The sequence below is a fragment of the Brienomyrus brachyistius genome, chromosome 16, assembly GCF_023856365.1.
Source record: "Brienomyrus brachyistius isolate T26 chromosome 16, BBRACH_0.4, whole genome shotgun sequence".
Classification (NCBI taxonomy): domain Eukaryota; kingdom Metazoa; phylum Chordata; class Actinopteri; order Osteoglossiformes; family Mormyridae; genus Brienomyrus; species Brienomyrus brachyistius.
Genome location: NC_064548.1, coordinates 24,586,569 through 24,606,364, shown reverse-complemented (window position 1 = coordinate 24,606,364; position 19,796 = coordinate 24,586,569). Strand labels below are relative to the sequence as shown.

The 19,796-nt window shown below is 43.9% G+C and overlaps 2 protein-coding genes across 3 annotated transcripts; both read left to right on the top strand.

Annotated features, from left to right (window-relative positions):
* The first annotated feature begins 887 nt into the window (after window positions 1-887).
* LOC125709662 (dipeptidyl peptidase 4-like) lies at window positions 888-13,401 on the top strand. Of its 2 annotated transcripts, none has more exons than XM_048978320.1 (26): window positions 888-1,116; window positions 1,337-1,421; window positions 3,384-3,479; window positions 3,754-3,848; window positions 3,932-4,006; window positions 4,101-4,153; window positions 4,399-4,471; window positions 4,626-4,746; window positions 5,045-5,199; window positions 5,528-5,625; window positions 5,819-5,948; window positions 6,072-6,110; window positions 6,243-6,341; window positions 6,630-6,700; window positions 7,057-7,110; window positions 7,315-7,439; window positions 7,617-7,667; window positions 7,762-7,860; window positions 8,648-8,717; window positions 8,890-9,084; window positions 9,466-9,520; window positions 9,870-9,969; window positions 10,117-10,175; window positions 10,464-10,536; window positions 11,032-11,105; window positions 12,854-13,401. In XM_048978320.1, the coding sequence occupies exons 1-26, from the start codon at window positions 904-906 to the stop codon at window positions 12,953-12,955; spliced, it is 2,460 nt and encodes an 819-aa protein (XP_048834277.1). In that variant the 5' UTR covers window positions 888-903; the 3' UTR covers window positions 12,956-13,401. The 2 variants fall into 2 exon arrangements, with proteins under 2 accessions (XP_048834277.1, XP_048834276.1); XM_048978319.1 differs by having other exon boundaries at window positions 1,334-1,421.
* A 1,462-nt stretch (window positions 13,402-14,863) lies between these two features.
* LOC125709676 (pro-glucagon-like) lies at window positions 14,864-16,747 on the top strand. The gene is made up of 4 exons (XM_048978348.1): window positions 14,864-14,918; window positions 15,074-15,176; window positions 15,379-15,540; window positions 16,451-16,747. The coding sequence occupies exons 2-4, from the start codon at window positions 15,082-15,084 to the stop codon at window positions 16,569-16,571; spliced, it is 378 nt and encodes a 125-aa protein (XP_048834305.1). The 5' UTR covers window positions 14,864-14,918; window positions 15,074-15,081; the 3' UTR covers window positions 16,572-16,747.
* The last annotated feature ends 3,049 nt before the right edge of the window (window positions 16,748-19,796 follow it).

The window sequence follows — 19,796 nt, the reverse complement described above, 5'->3', positions numbered from 1 at the left end:
ACAAATGGGACCTTGCTCTCTTACCGCTCTCGGTTTCCCCAAAGGAAACGTCTAACATCCCGGTCGCTTTTACGACTGAGAGCACCTGTCAGTACTCAGGATATGATGAGATGCGAGTTATATGACAGGTGACGCTTTTTATATTGGTACTGTTGCGTCAGAAAAGCGTAAATTGCCTGCCCAAACGATATGTCCTGATTGTGAACAATAAAAAAGAGATAGCAAATAGATAAATGAAATTTACAGAAATATGTTATGCAAAGAGTAGGCATTATGACATTGACAATGGCAAAAATCTGTTTAACAAGCACGGCTAGGGTGAGCATCTAATCCATATCAGGAGAGACACGATAAACTGACAGGGTTTGAAAACAACCGTTTTAATAATTTCAACCACCCAGGTTTCGCTTAAGCCCCGACTTCTTGCTGTGTGTTGATCGGTCAGTCTCCTATAATAATGCATGTGTCAATAATGTTAATGTGAAACAGCTGGATGAGTCTGTCAACCAAAGAAACAAACCAGTAAAGGCACAAGAAAAACTGAAAGTAAAACCTGCATGGAGTAGCGCGTAAGTGTCCCTCCTGACATGTGTTAGGTGGCAACCCTACGCACGACACAAATCAATAGGGTGACATAAGCGAACAGGTGGAGAACGACTTCGGCTACTTTTACAATAAATACAGTGTAGCGGTGGTGGTGAAGGCAATGTCTGATATTTATATTTGGGTGTGGCGTTAAACATAAACATCGTTAACGGAATATCCTACGAGTTAATCTGATAAATGCTTTAAACATAATCCAACGTGACCTCATACAAAAGGTTCTTGCGAAACATGATAAAACAAGTCATTCATGTGGCCAGTAGCAACTTCTGCCTTCCTAACTGGGCCGCCTTGAATTCAATGGTTTCGCAAGGAAAACACATTTTAACTCGGAGAACTTTAATCCGACGCGGCTTCATCCTCCCCTTTACGAGCATAGTTAGGATAATATGTAACTCGGTTTGCGGGCGGACACGCTCCTCCTGGTCACTTTTTTTCAGCGTTCAGCCGCTATACGCCACAGAAACTCGAGATTTTCAGCCCCGCTTTATTTCCACCCCCGATGCAGTTATGGTTAGTAATGGTTTTTATGTATTTTTGGAGAAAAATTCTAAATGTGTATATTTTCATGGTATTAGCTTGCACTGAATACAAAGAATTATCTAAATCTGCTTGCGTTTCATTTAATAAAAAGTGGATTCACTGAAGGCGAAACTTGAAAATGTAATTATCTGGACTTTATATACTTGAATGTAGAACTATTATAAGTCTGTATTTATTTCTTTTAAAGCAGAATTGGAGAAATGCAATTCTAGCGCTGCTGGGCGCTACCTGCGTTGTGGTCTTAATAGCAGTGCCGACGTCAATTTATTTAAATGGTAAGCCTGTGATTTACCTACGTACGTATTTATTTGTAGATAAATACGGTTCGTGTTGTGTCAAAAAAGTTTGCTCTTACTTAATTCTGTATAATGAAGTATCCGGATAGATAATCATGTTGGGTTTAGTGACCTTCTTTAAAACTTTCTCTTACTGTGTATTAATCTAAAAATGATGAAAATTCTATTTTGAGTAACTGGATTTAAATTAGTTAATTATAGACAGCAGCGAAGCCCAAAGAGCTGTAATTGTAAATCGGAGCCGATCATTCTGCTAGTCGTTAATCATGGAGTTGGTCTCATGAGGTCCTTCAAGAACCCTGAGTAGAAGAAAGGGGGCCGTTAAAGCGGGGGGGGGGGTTTAATTTGGCCTCATTCATTCCCCCAGTAAACAGACCTTACTAATTAAATTATTTAGTTGTGTGGGAACCCCCCGTCTCAATATCAAACTCCCTCATATCCCATTGAGTAGAAGTAACGACACCCGCCCCCTTGCTGCAGCACATGCAGGAGAATTTAGCTATTTATCTGCATCCGTGATGCGGAACAGACACAGACTCTGGGTCTAGGATATGAACCAGAATATTTGATCTTGCTTTTTAAGAAGTAACAGCACATTCTAATAATAATAATAATACGAAGAAGAAATATTACAATTTGTAATAAATACTCTGTATAAATTTGGCACCGAATGACCGATTCCTGGTATAAGTTAAGTACTGTGGTCTTAAACCAGGTGCCGGTGTTACGCCAAATTCTGTGACCCTAGAGGCGCTACTGCACGTGCTCGCGAGGTTCACGTACACGCGCACTCCACGCATTTTACTGAATTTAATTTCTTCCAAAATATATAGGAAGCTACTAGAGTGGGTATTTCTGAGCTCAGGTTCATCATCTTACTTTAGACTACTTAACTGCTGTCTCACATTCTGATACACAACTCTTACCGAATCGGAAAGATTTCATGACTGGGTTACACCATGCACCTTCAGTGGAGGGGTCACAATATTTGATAGCACCCACCAAATCTTGTGACCCCAAAAGCAACTAGGGAAAAACAAGGACTTGCAATGAAAAACACTTGAGTTGCATCACCATAAATAGAAATTGTAAGCCTAGAAAGATTTAATATCCTGGGTGTTCACGTTATCTCCGTCAAAGGGGTGACTAATTAACGCCGCTTTCATCAGATTTTGTGACCCAAGTGTGGCTGCTGAACAAGCAACGATGTGCTGAGTGGGTCTTTAAAAAGACATGTTCGTTGTGTTTACACACTTCAGACAGCTGTCGTCTTATTAAATCCAGCATTCCTGCATTTTCTGACACTTGCAAATAGGTTTGACACCCGTTCCTTTTAACGCGGGATGGTCCGGTATAACACGGTAAGGAGCGTTTTGTGTTCCAGAACGAGATGATTATACGCATTATACAAGACGAGTGGCGACGCTATTTTTCATTGTGTCAGTAAATGTAGTGCACTGGAGTACAGAATACGGTGCATCACAAAATTGGCTGCATCATCCGAATTCGGTAAGAGTTGTGTAAGTACCAGGAATGCGAGACAGCAGTAAAGTAGCCTAAAGTAAGACGATGAAACTGAGAAACAGAATTATCCTGTTGTTTTTCACAGTTATGTCTTTGAAATTTCCCTTACAAGCAGTGTAATGTGGGGATAAGTTTAAAAAAATAAAATAAAAATTAATAATAAAATAAAGTAAAATACTTCATTTTACTTTCCCCCGAACAAACAGGGAAATTAGACACAGCACTGCCGACGTGTTTCGGAGCTCAGAAATACCCACTGTCGCAGCATCCTATATATTTTGCTAAAACACGTAGTTAAATTGCACGTGAATGGGAACCTTGCGAACAAATGATACGGAAAATAATTTTTTGTGTTCCTGGGGGGGATGAACAATGAACAATGGGGCCCACATTTTTTGGCTGTTCTGATCATTTCAGGAGGATCTTCAAGCGATTCCCAGAAGACGTACACGATTGAAGACTACTTCAACAGCAGCTTCAATTACAAGTCATATAATATGCGGTGGATATCAGGTAATGCAGATGTGTCCATGTAAGAAGCATTTGCCCATTTAATATGTTCATGAAAAATTCGGTTCTTTCTTCAGAGGGGTAAAGCTTAGACTCAATCAGCCAGTGTTGATGCATGTGAGTTTCAGTTTTGTGTTGACATCTCATTACCGACTTAACTTCACCCCCTCCAAACCCACTGCAGTCTGGAGAATCTGCCCAAGAACTTTTGTGAATTTTAACTCTTAAACCTAAAAATGAAGACTATCCTGACCGGCCTAGTTTTTGGTTGTCACAGACAATGAATACCTGCACAAAACAAGCAATGGAACTGTGTTCCGCTACAATGTGGAAACTGGAGCAGCCATGAGCTTCCTGCTCAAGGAAACATTTGTGAGTCGACCCCCTCTGACCCCAACACTTTGCCTGTTTGTGTTTTAAGATACATCCTGTAATCTATTATTATTATTCCACAGGCAAAAGTAGAGGCCAGTGATTATTTAGTGTCTGCTGATACGAAGTTTGTATGTCTGGCGAGTAATTACAGTAAGGTATCATATCCTGCAAGCCGCCTTTTTTATTATTGTTTGTTTATAAGGTTTGTTTAAGGATAAAGGTCTTTACATTCTCATCATGTCTTGGCAGATGTGGAGACATTCATTCACTGCTTCATATTCCATCTTCAATACAGAAACACAGTAGGTCTTTTACTTAATATCCCTAAGTACATGTGACGCATGAATACGGTAGATAGACATTACTGATTTTGGTGATTGATTTAGTCGAGCTCACTAGCTGTTGATATTAGCTGTTATTAGGACAGAGCTCTGGGTCTTATTGCTTATCAGCATCAGATTCTTCAAATAATTTCTAAAATATGCAGCTTGTGTGCATGATATTTGTCAGAATGTAAGTCTAATGCTCTGACCTGTTTTATTTTCAGGAGTTTTGTCGAGACAGGCGATAACCTGGAAAATGTGCAGTTGTTGGTATGGGCCCCAACTGGGAACAAACTGGTAAGACAAACCCAGTACTGATCTCCCATCCTGGGCAGGGTGGCAGGGCAGCACTGGGTGCACCGGACCATCCCTGCCCAAAGACCGATCGCTTACAAGTTCAGCGTGACTGAACACAGACTCACAGCAGTGCCTGTGACCATTGGTCCTGTAGGCATACGTCCAGCAATACAACGTGCATGTGAAGCTACAGACCACGTCGCCGGCTGTTAAGATAACCACAGACGGGCAGGAGAACCTCATCTTCAATGGAATTCCAGACTGGGTCTATGAGGGTTAGTACAACATCTCAGGAAGTCGCAAGGAGCTGCTTGTCTGCTCTGGAATTGCTTTGAGTGCATAATTAGCCATATGGAGTATATCAGAGGCAGATAGTTAAAGTCCAGAAAATGAAAATCTGGACCAAGATTTTGTTTCAACCAACCAGCTGAGGACTCTGTGACCGTGACTCTGGTTGGTAGAAGCATAATCTTGGCCTGGATTTTTACTTCCTGGACCCACTTCTGGAGAACAGTATGTATTTTTCTTTGAATCTAATGTTTGGATGTAATGGACTGCTCTTATCCAATACAGAGGAAATGTTCTCATCCACCAATGCCATGTGGTGGTCTCCTGGTGGCAGGTTCCTGGCATATGCCAAGTTTAATGACACTCAAGTCCACAATATTGAATATTCTTGGTACGGAACGGGGCAGTACCCAGAAACAGTCAACATTCCGTATCCTAAGGTAGGAACTTGACTGGAAATACTTGGAACAGAATTGTTACACATTATCTTTGCTTCATTATACATCTCAATTAAAAATGTATTTTTTACCGCTGGATAAAGTGAAAGGCTGTTGTTGGATGCTTGTGTATAAATAGGCCTTCGGGGAGATTTAGGATACAACATTAAAGGCATCAGATGTGCAACAAAACATCGGAATCACTGTTGAGTTTTTGTTTAATGTTCCACACCAAGGACCAGTCAGAACTGTCAACATAATAATCCGTCAGCCTGAGACCGATGGACTGAATGTCCCCAATGTCACCTGACGTCATCCTTCTGTCTCCAAGGCCGGTTCACCAAATCCTGACGTAAAGCTGTTCGTTGTCGACACCGCAAATAGCTTCACGGTGAAGGAGGTTGTTGTGCCAAGTTCAGTTGGAGAAAGGTAAGGGTTAGGGTTAGTGCTGTTTAATTGTATCAACCTATAACTCAGAATGGACCAAAATACCCTTAAAGACAAAGGCCTTCACAGTACATGACGCGACCCAAAATCTGGTGTCCGCGGCTTTTTCGCTTTTCGCTGCATGTTGGATTCGCTGTGGATTCTGGGTTTGACGGTGGCCTTTGTCCCTTTGCAGTGAGCACTACCTGAGCAGTGTCATCTGGGTCACCGATGAACGCATCGCCGTTCAGTGGCAGAAGAGGAGCCAGAACCACGTCACACTTCAGCTATATGACTTCAACGGCACAGTCTGGGTGGAGAAAGTGGTAAACATGTGACACCTAAATGCAAATCGACCCAGGATCCATTATAACCATAACGGGTCGCTCTCCAAATGTTGGTCGGCCTCGCTAACGATGAGGACTCCATTATCTTCCTTTTAATTTCAGAATTATGTGGAAACAAGTGAGACTGGCTGGGTTGGGCAGGTGAGACCGCCGCCCTATTGGTTGCTTTGTGACACTACAGCCTCGCTTAAGCAGTAGAAGCGCTACTTGCTGCATGCTCCGTCATTCCATTGCTGCATTGACAATGGCGTGGGGTTATTTTGGCCTTTCCAGTTCTCCCCATTGCCCCCTTTCTTCACGGTGGACAATCTCAGCTTTTACCAAGTGATGAGCAACACCCAAGGGTACAAGCATATCCATTACGTTAATGCAGTAAGTGATATCAACCCCTCCCCTACTGTATTTCAAAATAATACATAAGAACTTACGAAATTTTGTAAGCAAGTAAGGTCCTTACATTTACCCCCCTCTTTATTTCAAAATAATATATAAGAACTTGTAAAAATGTTATAATCAAGAGACAGTCAGTCCTGCTTGTCAAAATAATTATGAAATGTGAAGAATGCGGGAGATTTGAGTCAGGAAGGTGATGGCAGAGCCATGAAGCGGTAAGGAAGTGAGTTTAATGATGCTGAATCTCACACGGGATTGGATCTACAGAGCACGCGGGTACCCATCACCTCAGGAGCGTGGGAGGTAATCTACATCTCCAGCGTGACCGCTGACGCCATGTAAGTCCCAGCCGCGGGGGGGGCGATGAGCACTTGTATAAGGCTTGGAAGCTCAATATTTGTCAAACAGCTGCCTAGCTCACTGCACGTGTTACGCTCTGTTACTTTTGCCGACATTCAGGTGGTGCCTTCTTCAGATTCACTGTAGGAGGGCTTCATCTGGCCCTGCAGACCCCCTACAGCTATTGCCCCCCCTCCCCCACCACTGCAAGGCTCAAAACATAGGGTTATGCTTTGAAATAGGGTTCTGCCTTTCATATTGGTTTTGCAGAACATCTGGTATGATTGTGAGGCTATCCTTACTTCACCCACTAGTGGGAGCTGCAGGTGTACATCACACTGTATTCTTTTCGCAGATATTTTGTAAGCAATGAACACAATCAAATCCCGGCCCAGAGAAACCTCTACAGGTAATGTCAGCGCGGTGTATTTGCCTCAAACGCAGCTAATCTGTGGTACATGGTGGGCGTGGTCTACCAACTCTCATCAGTGAAGAGTATTCATGAGTCAACATCAGCGAGAAGCTGTCCATGTCTGCTGTGATCTGTCAGAACTTGCTGTCGTGAGTTCAGCTCAGCCTGGACCCCCTCATGGGGTGCTGTTTGTGGTACCAGGGTTGCGACTGGAGGTGTATCACATGAGCGCCAGTGCCTCACTTGTGCCCTGGACACAGACAGATGTCAGTACAACTCCGGGTACCTCAGCCAGAAAGCCTCCTACTACAGAATGGATTGTTCTGGTCAGTTGCCAACACCTATACAAGAGCCACCTGGACAAAATAAAGATGCAGTCACTTTTACAGGGGATTTAACCCTCATCTCTTCTCTCTTAGTAATGGCACAAGGTGCCATCTGAAATTATCCATAATCCCTTGATTTCCATGTGACTTCCCTCGTTTTCGTTGGTGCCTCTACAGGGCCTGGTCTACCTTTATTCACACTCAGGGATACCAGAGGTGCCGGCTCAGGTAACCGAAATTCACCAAGACGTGAAAACGTTGCACGTTGTTCTTCCAAGTAGTGACAGACAGAACCAGTGCATTTAGATGTGTTTGTTTGCAGAGATCAAGGTTCTTGAGGACAACAAAGATCTGGAGAAAATACTGGAGAATTTGAAAATGCCGAGCATGCGCCGGGACAAGATCAGACTGGGGAAGTTTGGTAAGAGCTTTATAAAGTCCATCAAACTTCAGCTGTGCTCGCCCTACTGTCATCCAGTTCCCGTGCCCCCCCCTGCACAAATATTGTCATATATTATCACTTCACGTCACGCACTTTGAATACCGCACAGTATCACAATGGTCAAATTAGAGATCAAGGAGGAAGATTTAGACTGGTGTGTGAGTGTGCCCTGTGATGGACTGGCCCCCCGTCCTGGGTTGTTCCCTGCCTCGTGCCCATAGCTTCCAGGATAGGCTCCGAACCCCCCGCGACCCAGAATAAGCGGTTTGGAAGATGGATGGATGGATGGATGGTTGGAAGAGAATTTGAATCCCATAGAGCTGTGTTTCTCAACCCAGTCCTCAGGCACCCAAAATCTGTCCATGTTTTCGCTCCCTCCCAGTTCCCTGCCAGACAGTCCATGTTTTCGCTCCCTCCCAGTTCCCTGCCAGACAGTCCACAAAAAGCTGGGAGGGAGTAAAAAAGTGGACTGTCCTTGGGTCCCTGAGGACCAGATTGGGACACACTGCCATAGAGTAAGGGATTGGTGTGCGCTGTCAATCACCAGTTGCTTTTATACACTCTGTCCCTTTGGGTTCTACCTGCCATTAATTGACAGCTCAGGCTGCTCCCAACCATATGCTGCTTCCAAGCCTCATTGATCCCATTTTCAGCCCTTGGGCTTTGACGTAGTGATCAATCAGAGCTAAACGTCTCGGAAGGCCAGGCGCTGTACTTCAGCGAGGTACTTCAGCTTATCCACGCGTCTTATCGTGTTTTATTACAGACCTTTGGTACCAGATGATTTTACCACCAGATTTCGACAAATCAAAAAAGTACCCTCTCTTGATTGACGTGTGAGTATCGTTTGTTTTGGGCAATTTATCTAACTGGATCAGACGGCTAATCTGCATTAAAAAGTGCAGTGTTCTGTACTGATTGCTAAGCGCAGTCCGTCAGCAAATTCCAGTTCCTGCTGATATGAAAGTTCTGTCGGGCTAACTGAATGTTACAGGTCTGTTTTCACAGGTATGCTGGGCCCTGTAGTCAGAAGGTCGATTACCGGTTCAGGCTGAGCTGGGCTACGTACCTGGCCAGCACAGAAAACATCATAGTCGCCAGCTTCGATGGGAGGGGAAGCGGTTACCAGGGCGACGAAATAATGCACTCCATTTACAAACGGCTGGGCACGTACGAAGTGGAGGATCAGATATCAGCCGCTAGGTAAAGTGAATCGCTGCGGAATGAAAGCTCGAACACCCCTCCCACTTCGAAACCCTGTCTAAAAAAAGAAAAGAAGAATGTGAGTGCAGTGAGGCAGATGGACAATCAGACATGCACAACCCCCTCCCCCCGATGTGCCGAGGGCATCCATGAGAAAAGCCTCATGTGATGGCAGAAACCAGTGCCGATGATCCGGAATATTCTATTTTCCGCACTGTGTGTTCAGTGTATCACTGGGTTGGTTATCGGCGTTAATCAGTTACGGATCAGGCCAGTTTTGTTTGCTTTATTGTTTTACTCATTTCTCAAAAATATCTAAACAAACGTATAAATGCATAAACATGTATAAACAACAACTAACAAAAGAATCTTTGTCTTAAGGAAATTCATTGAGATGGGATTCGTAGACAAAGAGCGCGTCGCCATTTGGGGCTGGGTGAGATGACCTTTTGTTTAAGTTCTCAGCCGGCCCACGCTATAGGCGACATGGGCGACTGCCCAGGGGTGCAAACGAGCGAGTGAACGAAATATTTCACTACTTTTCTTGTGAAACAGACACAAGCTAGCAAGTTAGCAGCCAGACATTCTGCTACTGAAATGTTTTTAATATAAATTGAATTGAAAAAATATTTGTTTTCTGCTGCGCAGGGTGGGCTATCTCTCCTGGGGTGCTAGAACGCGCAGTGTTGGCCGTACTTGCATTCAACATCAACTGTGTTGTTTTGTTAACGAAATGCATGGAAAATGCAGAATTTCTCCCACCTGTAAACTCTCGCCTGTTTCAGTCTTACGGAGGCTATGTAACTTCCATGGTTCTGGGTGCTGGGAGCGGAGTTTTTAAGTGCGGAATGGCTGTTGCTCCAGTATCAAAGTGGGAATATTATGGTATGTATGAATGTTATGTCTGTCGGCTGACTGGAAAACCATTTTTACAGTTAAAACGTAACGCAAGTTTCTATGATTCTAATTCTAAGTCCTTATTGTAGAAGACAGTGATTTCACCAATGCCTTATTTTTCACTGTCATTTCCAGACTCGATATACACTGAACGCTACATGACCCTGCCTGTGGAAAACGCTGACTTTTACCGGGTTAGTAGCCCTAAGTGTCCCGGTGGATTCATATGATATCATCTCTAAGGGTTCCTAGTCATTTATATTTCCACTGGTTTTTGAGCTGACTGAAAAGTTTATGAACTTGCTACTTGCACACTTATTACTTTACTGGAACTATAAACATTTTTTATATGGTAAAGTTCATCGTAATGTGATATCTAATCAGGTGTTGTCATTTGGCCTTGTCGTCGTCCGCGTTTCGGGACTCTGAGGTGATCGTTGCAGTGTCCTGTAAACGCTGTGCCTTGTGCGTGTGTTTCACAGAATTCCACAGTCATGGGTCGTGCCAGAAATTTCAAATCAGTGAATTACCTGCTGGTTCACGGCACCGCAGATGGTAAACTCTCTCTTATGTTCCCCGCTCCGTTTGTCCATTATGTGCAAGAACGGTTCTCTAGTTCTGTGACGCGTTTGTTTCCAAAAGTCACTAATGAATTTACATTTATTTATTTTGTCCAAAGCGACATGCAACTGAGGCAAATAGCACATTACAAACATACCTGCTGCCAAGGAGTCAGCCAGGCATAAGTGCAGTTAGGCTGAGCTTCCAGTGAATGCCCAGTTACCAGTGTCAGCTGGACTGGAGCAGGAGCTACAGAACGACTTCTAACAAAGCAAGAACCCAAGAAGACTATTCAGGGAGCATAAGTGCAACATAAGAACATTCAGGGACATAGAGAGACACTGTGTCACTTGGTGGACATTTTATATCTCGCACAGGTGTGCAGTCAGGTGCCCAAAGTGTCTATGAAAAGCACGAGCCTCCGAACCACAGAGAGCTGGTGGAGTCACTCCTGCTGTTTAATTTCTCCTTATTTGTCATGTCCTTTAGACAACGTGCATTTCCAGCAGGGGGCAGCGATCTCCGAAGCACTCGTCAACGAACAAGTGGACTTTGAGGCCATGGTAAATGTTCGGTGGGGAATGGGACCGGTCTCTCTGCTAACAGGGAATGTACCCAGAACTTTAGCTAGCGCTATTTAAAGATCTTTTCAGAGTTGGCAGAGAACTTTCTTACTGTAACATTAAAAGAACGTTATTTCCATATTTTATAATTTAACAGATGGTCTGTCATTGATGGGACGGTAACATATGTAAAAAATATGTTCAGGTAATGATGTCGAAAAAGGCTGTTGTCTTATAAAACTTATTTTTAGAAAGTGCTGTGGGTTCAGATCCTGTGAATGCCCGGAGTGATTCTACTCTGTTGGGCCCTTGAGCAAGGCTCCTAACCTACAATTGCTTCATCCTGGGTATGATGTTAACCTACATCCAGCCCTGAAAGTAGGTCCTCCAACTTACAGGGAAAATATTGGGGGTTGGTGGCAGGATTGGCTCTCCAGCCACCAGGAAAAACTCACAATGGTCCATTCAGACTGGACAGTGTGGTATCACCCACCACATGGTTGCACTCGGGTTCTCATTCCTGGGGTGGCTTGTCATGTGATAGGTGCACACTGGATTCGGTGCATGCGCCTTACCGTAGCTCTGTGTATACTGTTAATACACTGTCCAGCCTCAGACCCGTGACCTTAGCGATGTAAAGCCACACTGTGACCCCCTGCTCCACCAGGCCCTTCATTTGCATTTATATTATTATTCTTAATTGTGACAGTAGTTGCAGTAGTGGGATAAAGTTCTGGGAACGTCAGGAAAACTGGACACTTTGAATGTTGAAGGTTTAATATGTTTTAGCCTCGAGCAAAGAAGACTAAGGGGGGGGACATGATCCAGGTATATAAGATTCTAACAGGTCTGGATGCTGTTCAGCCAAATGGCTACTTCAGTATTAGTTTAAATACTAGAACTCGTGGCCATAAGTGGAAATATGCAGGAGAACATTTTAAAATGAATTTGAGGAAGCAATTATTTACACAGCGTGTAGTTAGAGTATGGAATCGTCTTCCTGCTAGTGTAGTTCAAGTTAAAACCCTGGGTTCCTTTAAATCAGAGTTAGATAAGATTTTAACAACTCTGAGCTATTAGTTAGGTTCTCCCCAAATGAGCTTGATGAGCCGAATGGCCTCTCATTTGTAAAATGTTTTGATACCTTAATTGTAACACTTGGTATACAATTGGAGAACACACAATTGTTGCCTGGGGTGATACTGAGGATGGGTACAGGAGCACAGCCCTGTATCACATAAACAGTCACGTCCATCTGAATTCACTGTACAGTTAGAGCCCTGTCATGTTGTACAGATGCTAGTGGGTCTTGTGTGACCTTCACAATGTTAATGAGTGGACTATTCACTGGTTAATGGTTGCTAGGCCTTTTAAGGTGTTACTTATTGCTTATTGTTGCTTATTTACTACTGGGTTATGTGATTTGTGCTGAGTAACTGACTGTTAATTAGTTAATACCTTCTCCACTGGGCCCTTTGAGAGCCTCATCCAGCCGGGGGACCTACATACATCAGAATCAGACGATATACGCGCTTTAACTGGCTGACCTGACTCACAGGATAATAGTTTTCTGCCTTATTCTGGGTGGCTGTGGATAGATTGATGGATGGTGGACGGGCAGATAGAAGGATGGAAGATGGACTGATGGACAAATGGATGGATGATAGCTAGCTGGATAGGATGGAGAGAGGCATGAATAGATGGATGGATATCTGCAGTAAATCTATTTCTCCTCCTCCCTGTTACAGTGGTACACGGACAGAGACCACGGCCTTCAGGGCTCCGCCCATCGGCACGTCTACACCCACTTGAGTCACTTCCTGCTCAAGTGCTTTGACAAAGCCAAGTAGAGCGACAACAGGCTCCGGAACGGTCCATTCAGATAGAGGTGGACACAGCACGTCATGTACACAAGGGTAGAGACAGACAGACGGATGTACTGGGGGGGTAGCTGGACCACGCTGGTGAAGGACTCTCATCTGGTACTTACATGTTGACTCTTAAAAACTCTGTACATTATATTCACCCCATCTCTGCCTTTTCCTGTGCAATTATGCCTTTTTTGTCTGTTGATTCAGTGTGTAAAACGAGTCTTATTGCCTGTATTCCAATTGGACGAAAAAGCTCCCTGACACATTCAAACTGTTATGGACATGAACCAACACTTTTCATGATTTTCCCATGTTCTGATATTTATGTGATGACTTATAAACTTCAGCAAAATGCAGACCAAAGACCAGCTGTGATGTATATTTACACAGAAGACTATGTAAGGTGTAATAAATTAATGAAATTATGTGTATTTTGTCCTTTCTTTGCATCATCTTTTGGTTTGTACATACGCACACTCTGTGTAACTGTGAACCAGTGCTGCTGTAGTGTTTGTGCCCAGTGCCAACTGGTAATAGTGGTTCAGGACCTGCATCACAAACCTTTAAAAACCACATGTGATAATCAGCCATAATGCCCCCTTTAATGTGAACCTGCTGATATTTGGAAGTACAGACGGTCCTCTACTTACGAACTTACGACTTACGAGCTTTCAGATGTACGAACAAAGAGGACTGTATGTCCAAATTGTGTTCCTTGGGCTCCCATTTCTTGTCCACAACATAAAATTTTTTTTCTGCGCGCCAATTCCGCGCAGTTTGACTTCTGGCCGCTACTCCCACCGCGCAGCAGCGTAGCGTGCGAACTCCCAGCATCCTAGTTCTTTGTACTTGAGTAGACCCTTAAAATGATGTTGAATAACGATTTACGAACATTTCAAGTTACGAATGGCCATTCGGAACGTACCTCAGTCGTAAGAGGAGGAGCGTCTGTTCAAGGTTGTTTAACCATTAAATAATTAGTTATGGGCTGGCTTGCCGTCCCGCAGGTTGTGTGCTGCCTCGGACCTTCGGGGGGGGGGTGCAGCGTGGCCTGTCCTGGCTGTGCGTGGAGCGGGGCACACTCTCTCTCTCATAGTTTGGCTTTCCACAGATATGTCCATTTTCTCTCCTAATCCCAAAGCGTACGGTTTGCAGAAACCACATCTACAAGTTTCCTGTAAAGTGTGTATATGCTGTGCTGCACTGGCAACCCAAGCAGAGACTGGCAACCATGGAAGATGAATGATGAATATATGATTAAAAGTGTCCACATAAGAGAATAAATACTGAATATAAAGAAAAATCTAAAGCCACTTTATATTTTGAGCCACTGTGTGCCTATTCAGATGTATAATCTTTATTGAATGTTTCCATATGATGAAAACGTCAGTTTGGTTATTTGGAAACTAAGATGCATAAATACAACAAAGTTACCAGCCATACAAATGCAATTTTAAAATATTTCCTGAAATATAATATTCAAATATAAATATATTAATTACATACTTCAGAGACAGCTGAATTTTTCTTTCATTAATCAGTTAATTGTTCGTATCTGGACAGTATGCGAGAGAAAGCCACTCGGTCCCTTGGAAATCACTGGGCTTAAAATCAACGCGCAGTTTCAGCCTGGATGGCCCCCTTCACCCGTCTGTAAAATTCTGATCCTGGAGCAGCCAAGCTCTTTCCGGAACGCCTGTTGAGCTCGTGCTGTGGAGCAACGCTCCTGCTTCGGCTGGCTGGGCTGTGCGCCTTGGGCAGGCTGTGTCCAGCCCGGTGTAGTGGATCGGGAATAATGAGTGCATCACGCAGCGTTGGAGAGGCTCAACGCCCAGCGCCGTGCCACTATATAAGAGCGCTGTGCGGGAGGGGGGGCCGCAAAGGCAGCCCAGGGCACCTGACGATCCTGAGCCACACCAGCACTGTGCTTAGAAGCCCACAGGTGAGTACCGACCCCCCCCCGTCTAACTAAGAGCCCTCGTGTGGGGGGGTGGGGGAGTTGCCATTCCATCCTGTTTCCAGGCGAGCAGAGAAACGCTCGCGGTTCGGGAATCAGCATCCAGACAGCAGGGAACCTGTGTGTGTTTTACCCACCAGCTCCCAACATGACAGGGATCCATTTCACCGTTGCACTGGTCCTGCTGGTCGTCGTTCAAAGCGGCCGGCAAGCGCTCCCACAGGAGACAGAAGACAGCTCCAGGTAATGTCTTCGGTCACCCAACCCCACCTTCAAGTTTGTAGGTTCAACTCCCAGGACCATGAGATCATGTCTGAAGATCAACATTTGAAAACTGAACATTTAGCCACGCTTAAACGTGATGTCTTGTCTGAAGATCGACATTTGACCTAGCAAGTATTTTTCAAAATCCAAGAAAGGGACAACATGTTTTTTTTTTTTCCAGTTTCCTGACAGAGGACATCGTTTTGGAGGAGCCCAGGAATCTCTCACACATGAAGAGGCACTCTCAAGGAACCTTCACTAACGACTACAGCAAATACCTGGAGACGAGACGAGCGCAAGACTTCATCCAGTGGCTGATGAACTCAAAGAGGAGTAGTAGTGGGTGAGTGAGTGTGCTCTACTTCCATGTGAACGGTGTAACCATGGTGTGTGAATGGTGTAACCACGGTGTAACCACGGTGTAACCGGATAATAACCGATACGTGGATTAAGCCTTAATCTGTATATTGGTGTTTCTGATATAAAATGGTAAATGTGTTCCCATAAAACTTTGTGTTATGCAAAATTGCACTATTAAAACACGGGGTTTATGGAAAAAATAAGGATGGATCAGACCACTGAAAACAACCAAACCTAAAAGTGTTCTTTAAGTTCAATTTCTGAGATTTTACCCATATGCTTCCTATAGACTTATACAATTTCCTAACACACTATATGTACACTCTCATATTTATGGAAACAGAGTATAATTTGTGAAAATTAGTAAGGCTTTAACTCATCAGAGTAGAAGTTGTGTATAAGCCAGTGGGCTTTCCCCTCTTTCCCCTGTTAACCAGTCACATTACGGAAACAAGCATCATAGCAAAACTGCTTATACATATAATGCCCCCATCTGGGTGTTTTGGGTACTGAAAGTGTGTAGCTGACGACTTGCTGGAATTTCTTAAAACAAAAGAAACTCACAGCCATATTTTCAACATATACTGTATTTTTGGAAAGTATAACTAACACAGTTGATGGAATTTAAATCTTGAGAAGTTATTTAGTTATGATATTTCAATACATGTGAAACAGGACAGTGGAGACTATTTGCTGGAGAAGGTGACAAAAAAATATCATCTCTGCATGAGTCCCTTTGAGCATTTCTGTAGCATCGAATCTCAAATGATAAGCGAGCTCCATTCCAAGAAACAATGTGGTTAATTGGTGAGAAAATCAGAGTCTTCCTCCATTTATGTTCCCCTGGAGGCCATCTCACCTATGGCAGGTCCCTGGCGTCTGTCCCTTCACAGGGGTCTGGTAAGACGTCACGCAGAGGGCACCTACACCAGCGACTTCAGCTCCTACCTGCAGGACCAAGCTGCCAAGCAGTTCGTCTCTTGGCTGAAGATGGGCCGAGGGGGGCGGCAGTAGAGCCTCGTGCTCGATATCAACAGGAGAGAGGAAGGAATGGGTGAAGGCAAAGTCAATAATCTGGCACATAATTACTCTGTATTTTACAGTTTTGTATGATCTGCACTGTGATTTCACTGGCTGTGTGGAAAATAAATCTCCTCAAACCGACATGCCAGTTTTTTAACGTAAATTTTCCATGGTTTGGGGTTTGATGATTTAAGAGGGAAAATTGTGAAGTTAAGATGGTGACGTCAGCAGAAGGTCTGATGTGTTTTGTCTTAAAATTTGACTTCTCAGTTTGCAAAAGATCCTCCACGATCGTTTTGAGGAATCACACTAAGGAGGAAGCGGCTGCAGGAGCAGACTGGGCCCTAAACCATGTGTATGACCCTTCCATGTAACAAAGTTACAGTTCTGGTCGGTCTACACTGCTAACCGTCTCACGGTAAATGCACTACTAATCAATGAAAACCAGTTCAAACCATTCCCAATCCCACAGCTGATTCCAAGTAATAAAATGCACTGGTTTTACCTAGAGGATGCAGCCCGCTATACCTATGTTCACACTCATATATTTATATAGGCAGCGATTTTATTCCCATTTGACCTGACACCAATGACATCACCAAACCCGAATGCTCACATCATACTTGTCCCATCCATCTGCCATCAGCTTTATCCAGCATATGACCATATTCTCATTACTGAAGAAACTGCTAAAAAAGCAGACTGGACTGAGGTCCTGCCCATGGTGTAAATCAGTCAATTTCAAGCAGAGCCCAATATATTGCAATGTAATAAAATGTAGTGTAATTAAACAAAACCTTAGATAGCATTACACTCCCATAAATATTCACTTTCATTAATCCTTTCAGTATTCAGTCTTGCATAAATTAAACGAAGACAAGAGCAGGTCCATGGAAAAATGACAAAGCATAAGAGCATTCATGGTAATAGAAAATGTTTCAGAATAATGATAAAAAAAATCATGTGTAATACATTTAAGGGAAACAATTAATTGGTGACTGGCCAGACTCCTGAATGAGTGACCCAACAGGCACCAGAAGGCAGGAAAGACACGTCACGTCCATCGTGGGACATGCGGGAAGCCTGGGGTTGGCCGTGCTGTGGAGTCTGTGATTCACCACGAACCGCATCATCGAGTGGCTCCTCCACGAAACGACGCACCGTCAACCGCGCTCCCCGAAGTCACATCGCCAGCCGGGTGAGCCATGAAGAGTCAGGGGAAGGGCGTCGATCAGCCAGACGCATCGGGGGAATCGGCAAAACCAACAGCGACTGTCTGCTCAGATTTTGCTTGAGTGATAAGAAGTGACGCGATTAGGGACAAGTACAGCTCCGGGCTGTCACCTAATCTGACGGGGAATGTTTTGTTATCCACAGCTGCGTACACATACAACATGTCTCATTGCACTACGTACGTCTACGCAGCAGCTGATAAAAATATTAGTACCTAGAACCCTGAATTATAACATGATCTTGTTTTTGGCAAAGGTTCTCCAAACATCCTGGATTAAGGAATGCTGGAGTCATAGCTGTCCGACGGAAATATCTGGAGCCTAATGGTACCACAGTTCACTACGGCTGTCATTTCAAGGCCGATGATTCTGACAGAACTGGGCGAATCGTGCCTCTGTAGCAACGCATGATTCCTCCTGTTTCTGCTTCCATTCCAGAGCATCTGAACAAGGTTAGTGTACAAGATAGTCATAAGATTAGTGCTTGTGGTAAACAGTGCTAAAATATAGTGGAAAGTAATTGTAATGATGAGCATGCAGGTGATCTCAGATTAACATAACTGGAATTACCAGTTAACAATTAGCAAGCACAGATACTAAGAAATTTTAACAAATACCAAAACTAGGAAACATTAACTACATACCAGGAATAATCATCCATCCATTTTCTAAACTGCTTATCCTACTGGGTCGCGGGGGGTCTGGAGCCGATCCCAATGGGCATGAGGTAGGGAACAACCCAGGATGGGGGGCCAGCCCATCGCAGGGCATTCTCACACACCATTCACTCACACATGCACTCCTACGGGCAATTTAGTAACTCCAATTAGCCTCAGCATGCCTTTGGACTGTGAGGGGAAACCGGAGTACAACCAACAATGCACTATGGAAAAAATTCAGTTTCTTCATTAACCATTTTTTTTAGAGAGAAATATTAGAGTGTGAAGAAAATGTAAGACATTGTGTCTATTTATAAAAATGTCTCTATTATGACTTGGATATTCTAGGAGGATCTGATGCAGAAATCACAGTAATTCCAAATGGTTTCCAAAGAATGAATCTAAACCCTAATGCTGTGAGAAGGTTTTAAAATTCACAGTAAGCCTGAGAAAACTCCAGGATCAGGTATTCAAACCCATCAAAGTGCAGAACATTCAAGCAGGAAGGGAAATAAAAGCCCACATTAGCTGGGAAAGAGCATTCAGGGATTAATATTCGTACCCCAAAGGTGGCAGCTCTTCTCCCGCCCGCCCACAGAAGTTCGCTTAAAAATGTAGCCTTAAGACTTCAATCACATGCCAGATAAATCCAAGACTGCCACATTTCCAACATGAGCCAGTGCTGGTTTCAAATCAAAGTAACCTTTGCGTCCACTTCCATGCAACATCTGTTTTTTGGAACCATCAGAAGCAAGCTGGTTCTCAACGGGCACCAAGTCAGAACTGCCCAACACCAGCTCTGTGCTCATGGAAATAAGGTGAATTTGAAGTTGAGGGAACACCATCAAGGGCATGGTTTATGTACCACAATGTCCTGACCAATACTTTGGTCAATGGCAACCAATTTGGTCCCTACCAACACTGAAGCCGATATACATCCTTCCCCAAACCCCAGGATTATCAAGAACCTCAATTCTTGACCACCTTACAAGCACAAGGTGGTGCCAATCTGTAGCACTTCACATGGGAAGGAGGCTGGTGCTTTTACAGCCAACCCACATTTGTAGGAATCAGCATTCACATGCTGTCACTCCCCTTTGGTACCAAGGCTCACTCCAGCAGCTGTTATATATGGAGCTCAGTACCAGGTCTGAAGTACCTTCCCTGATGGGAAAGCTTCCTTAGTGAAGGAAGCGTTACGTACAACCTTGCCCACCACCTTCCATTTATGTAGCCGTAGACAGGAAGCACTGTGATGTGGGAGAATTTCCATGCAGTCCAGAAGTGTGCTTGGGAGCCAAGGAATGACTAGACAATGACACAAC

Bases quoted from the DNA above. Each gene is read 5' to 3' on its own strand.
- LOC125709662 (XM_048978319.1), top strand. From the start codon at position 904: ATGGTTTCGCAAGGAAAACACATTTTAACTCGGAGAACTTTAATCCGA. The intron at 4,007-4,100 runs GTATCATATCCT...ATGTCTTGGCAG, and splicing joins TGGCGAGTAATTACAGTAAG to ATGTGGAGACATTCATTCAC. The intron at 11,106-12,853 runs GTAAATGTTCGG...TCCCTGTTACAG, and splicing joins AAGTGGACTTTGAGGCCATG to TGGTACACGGACAGAGACCA.
- LOC125709676 (XM_048978348.1), top strand. From the start codon at position 15,082: ATGACAGGGATCCATTTCACCGTTGCACTGGTCCTGCTGGTCGTCGTT. The intron at 15,177-15,378 runs GTAATGTCTTCG...TTTTTTTTCCAG, and splicing joins GAGACAGAAGACAGCTCCAG to TTTCCTGACAGAGGACATCG. The intron at 15,541-16,450 runs GTGAGTGAGTGT...GTCCCTTCACAG, and splicing joins TCAAAGAGGAGTAGTAGTGG to GGGTCTGGTAAGACGTCACG.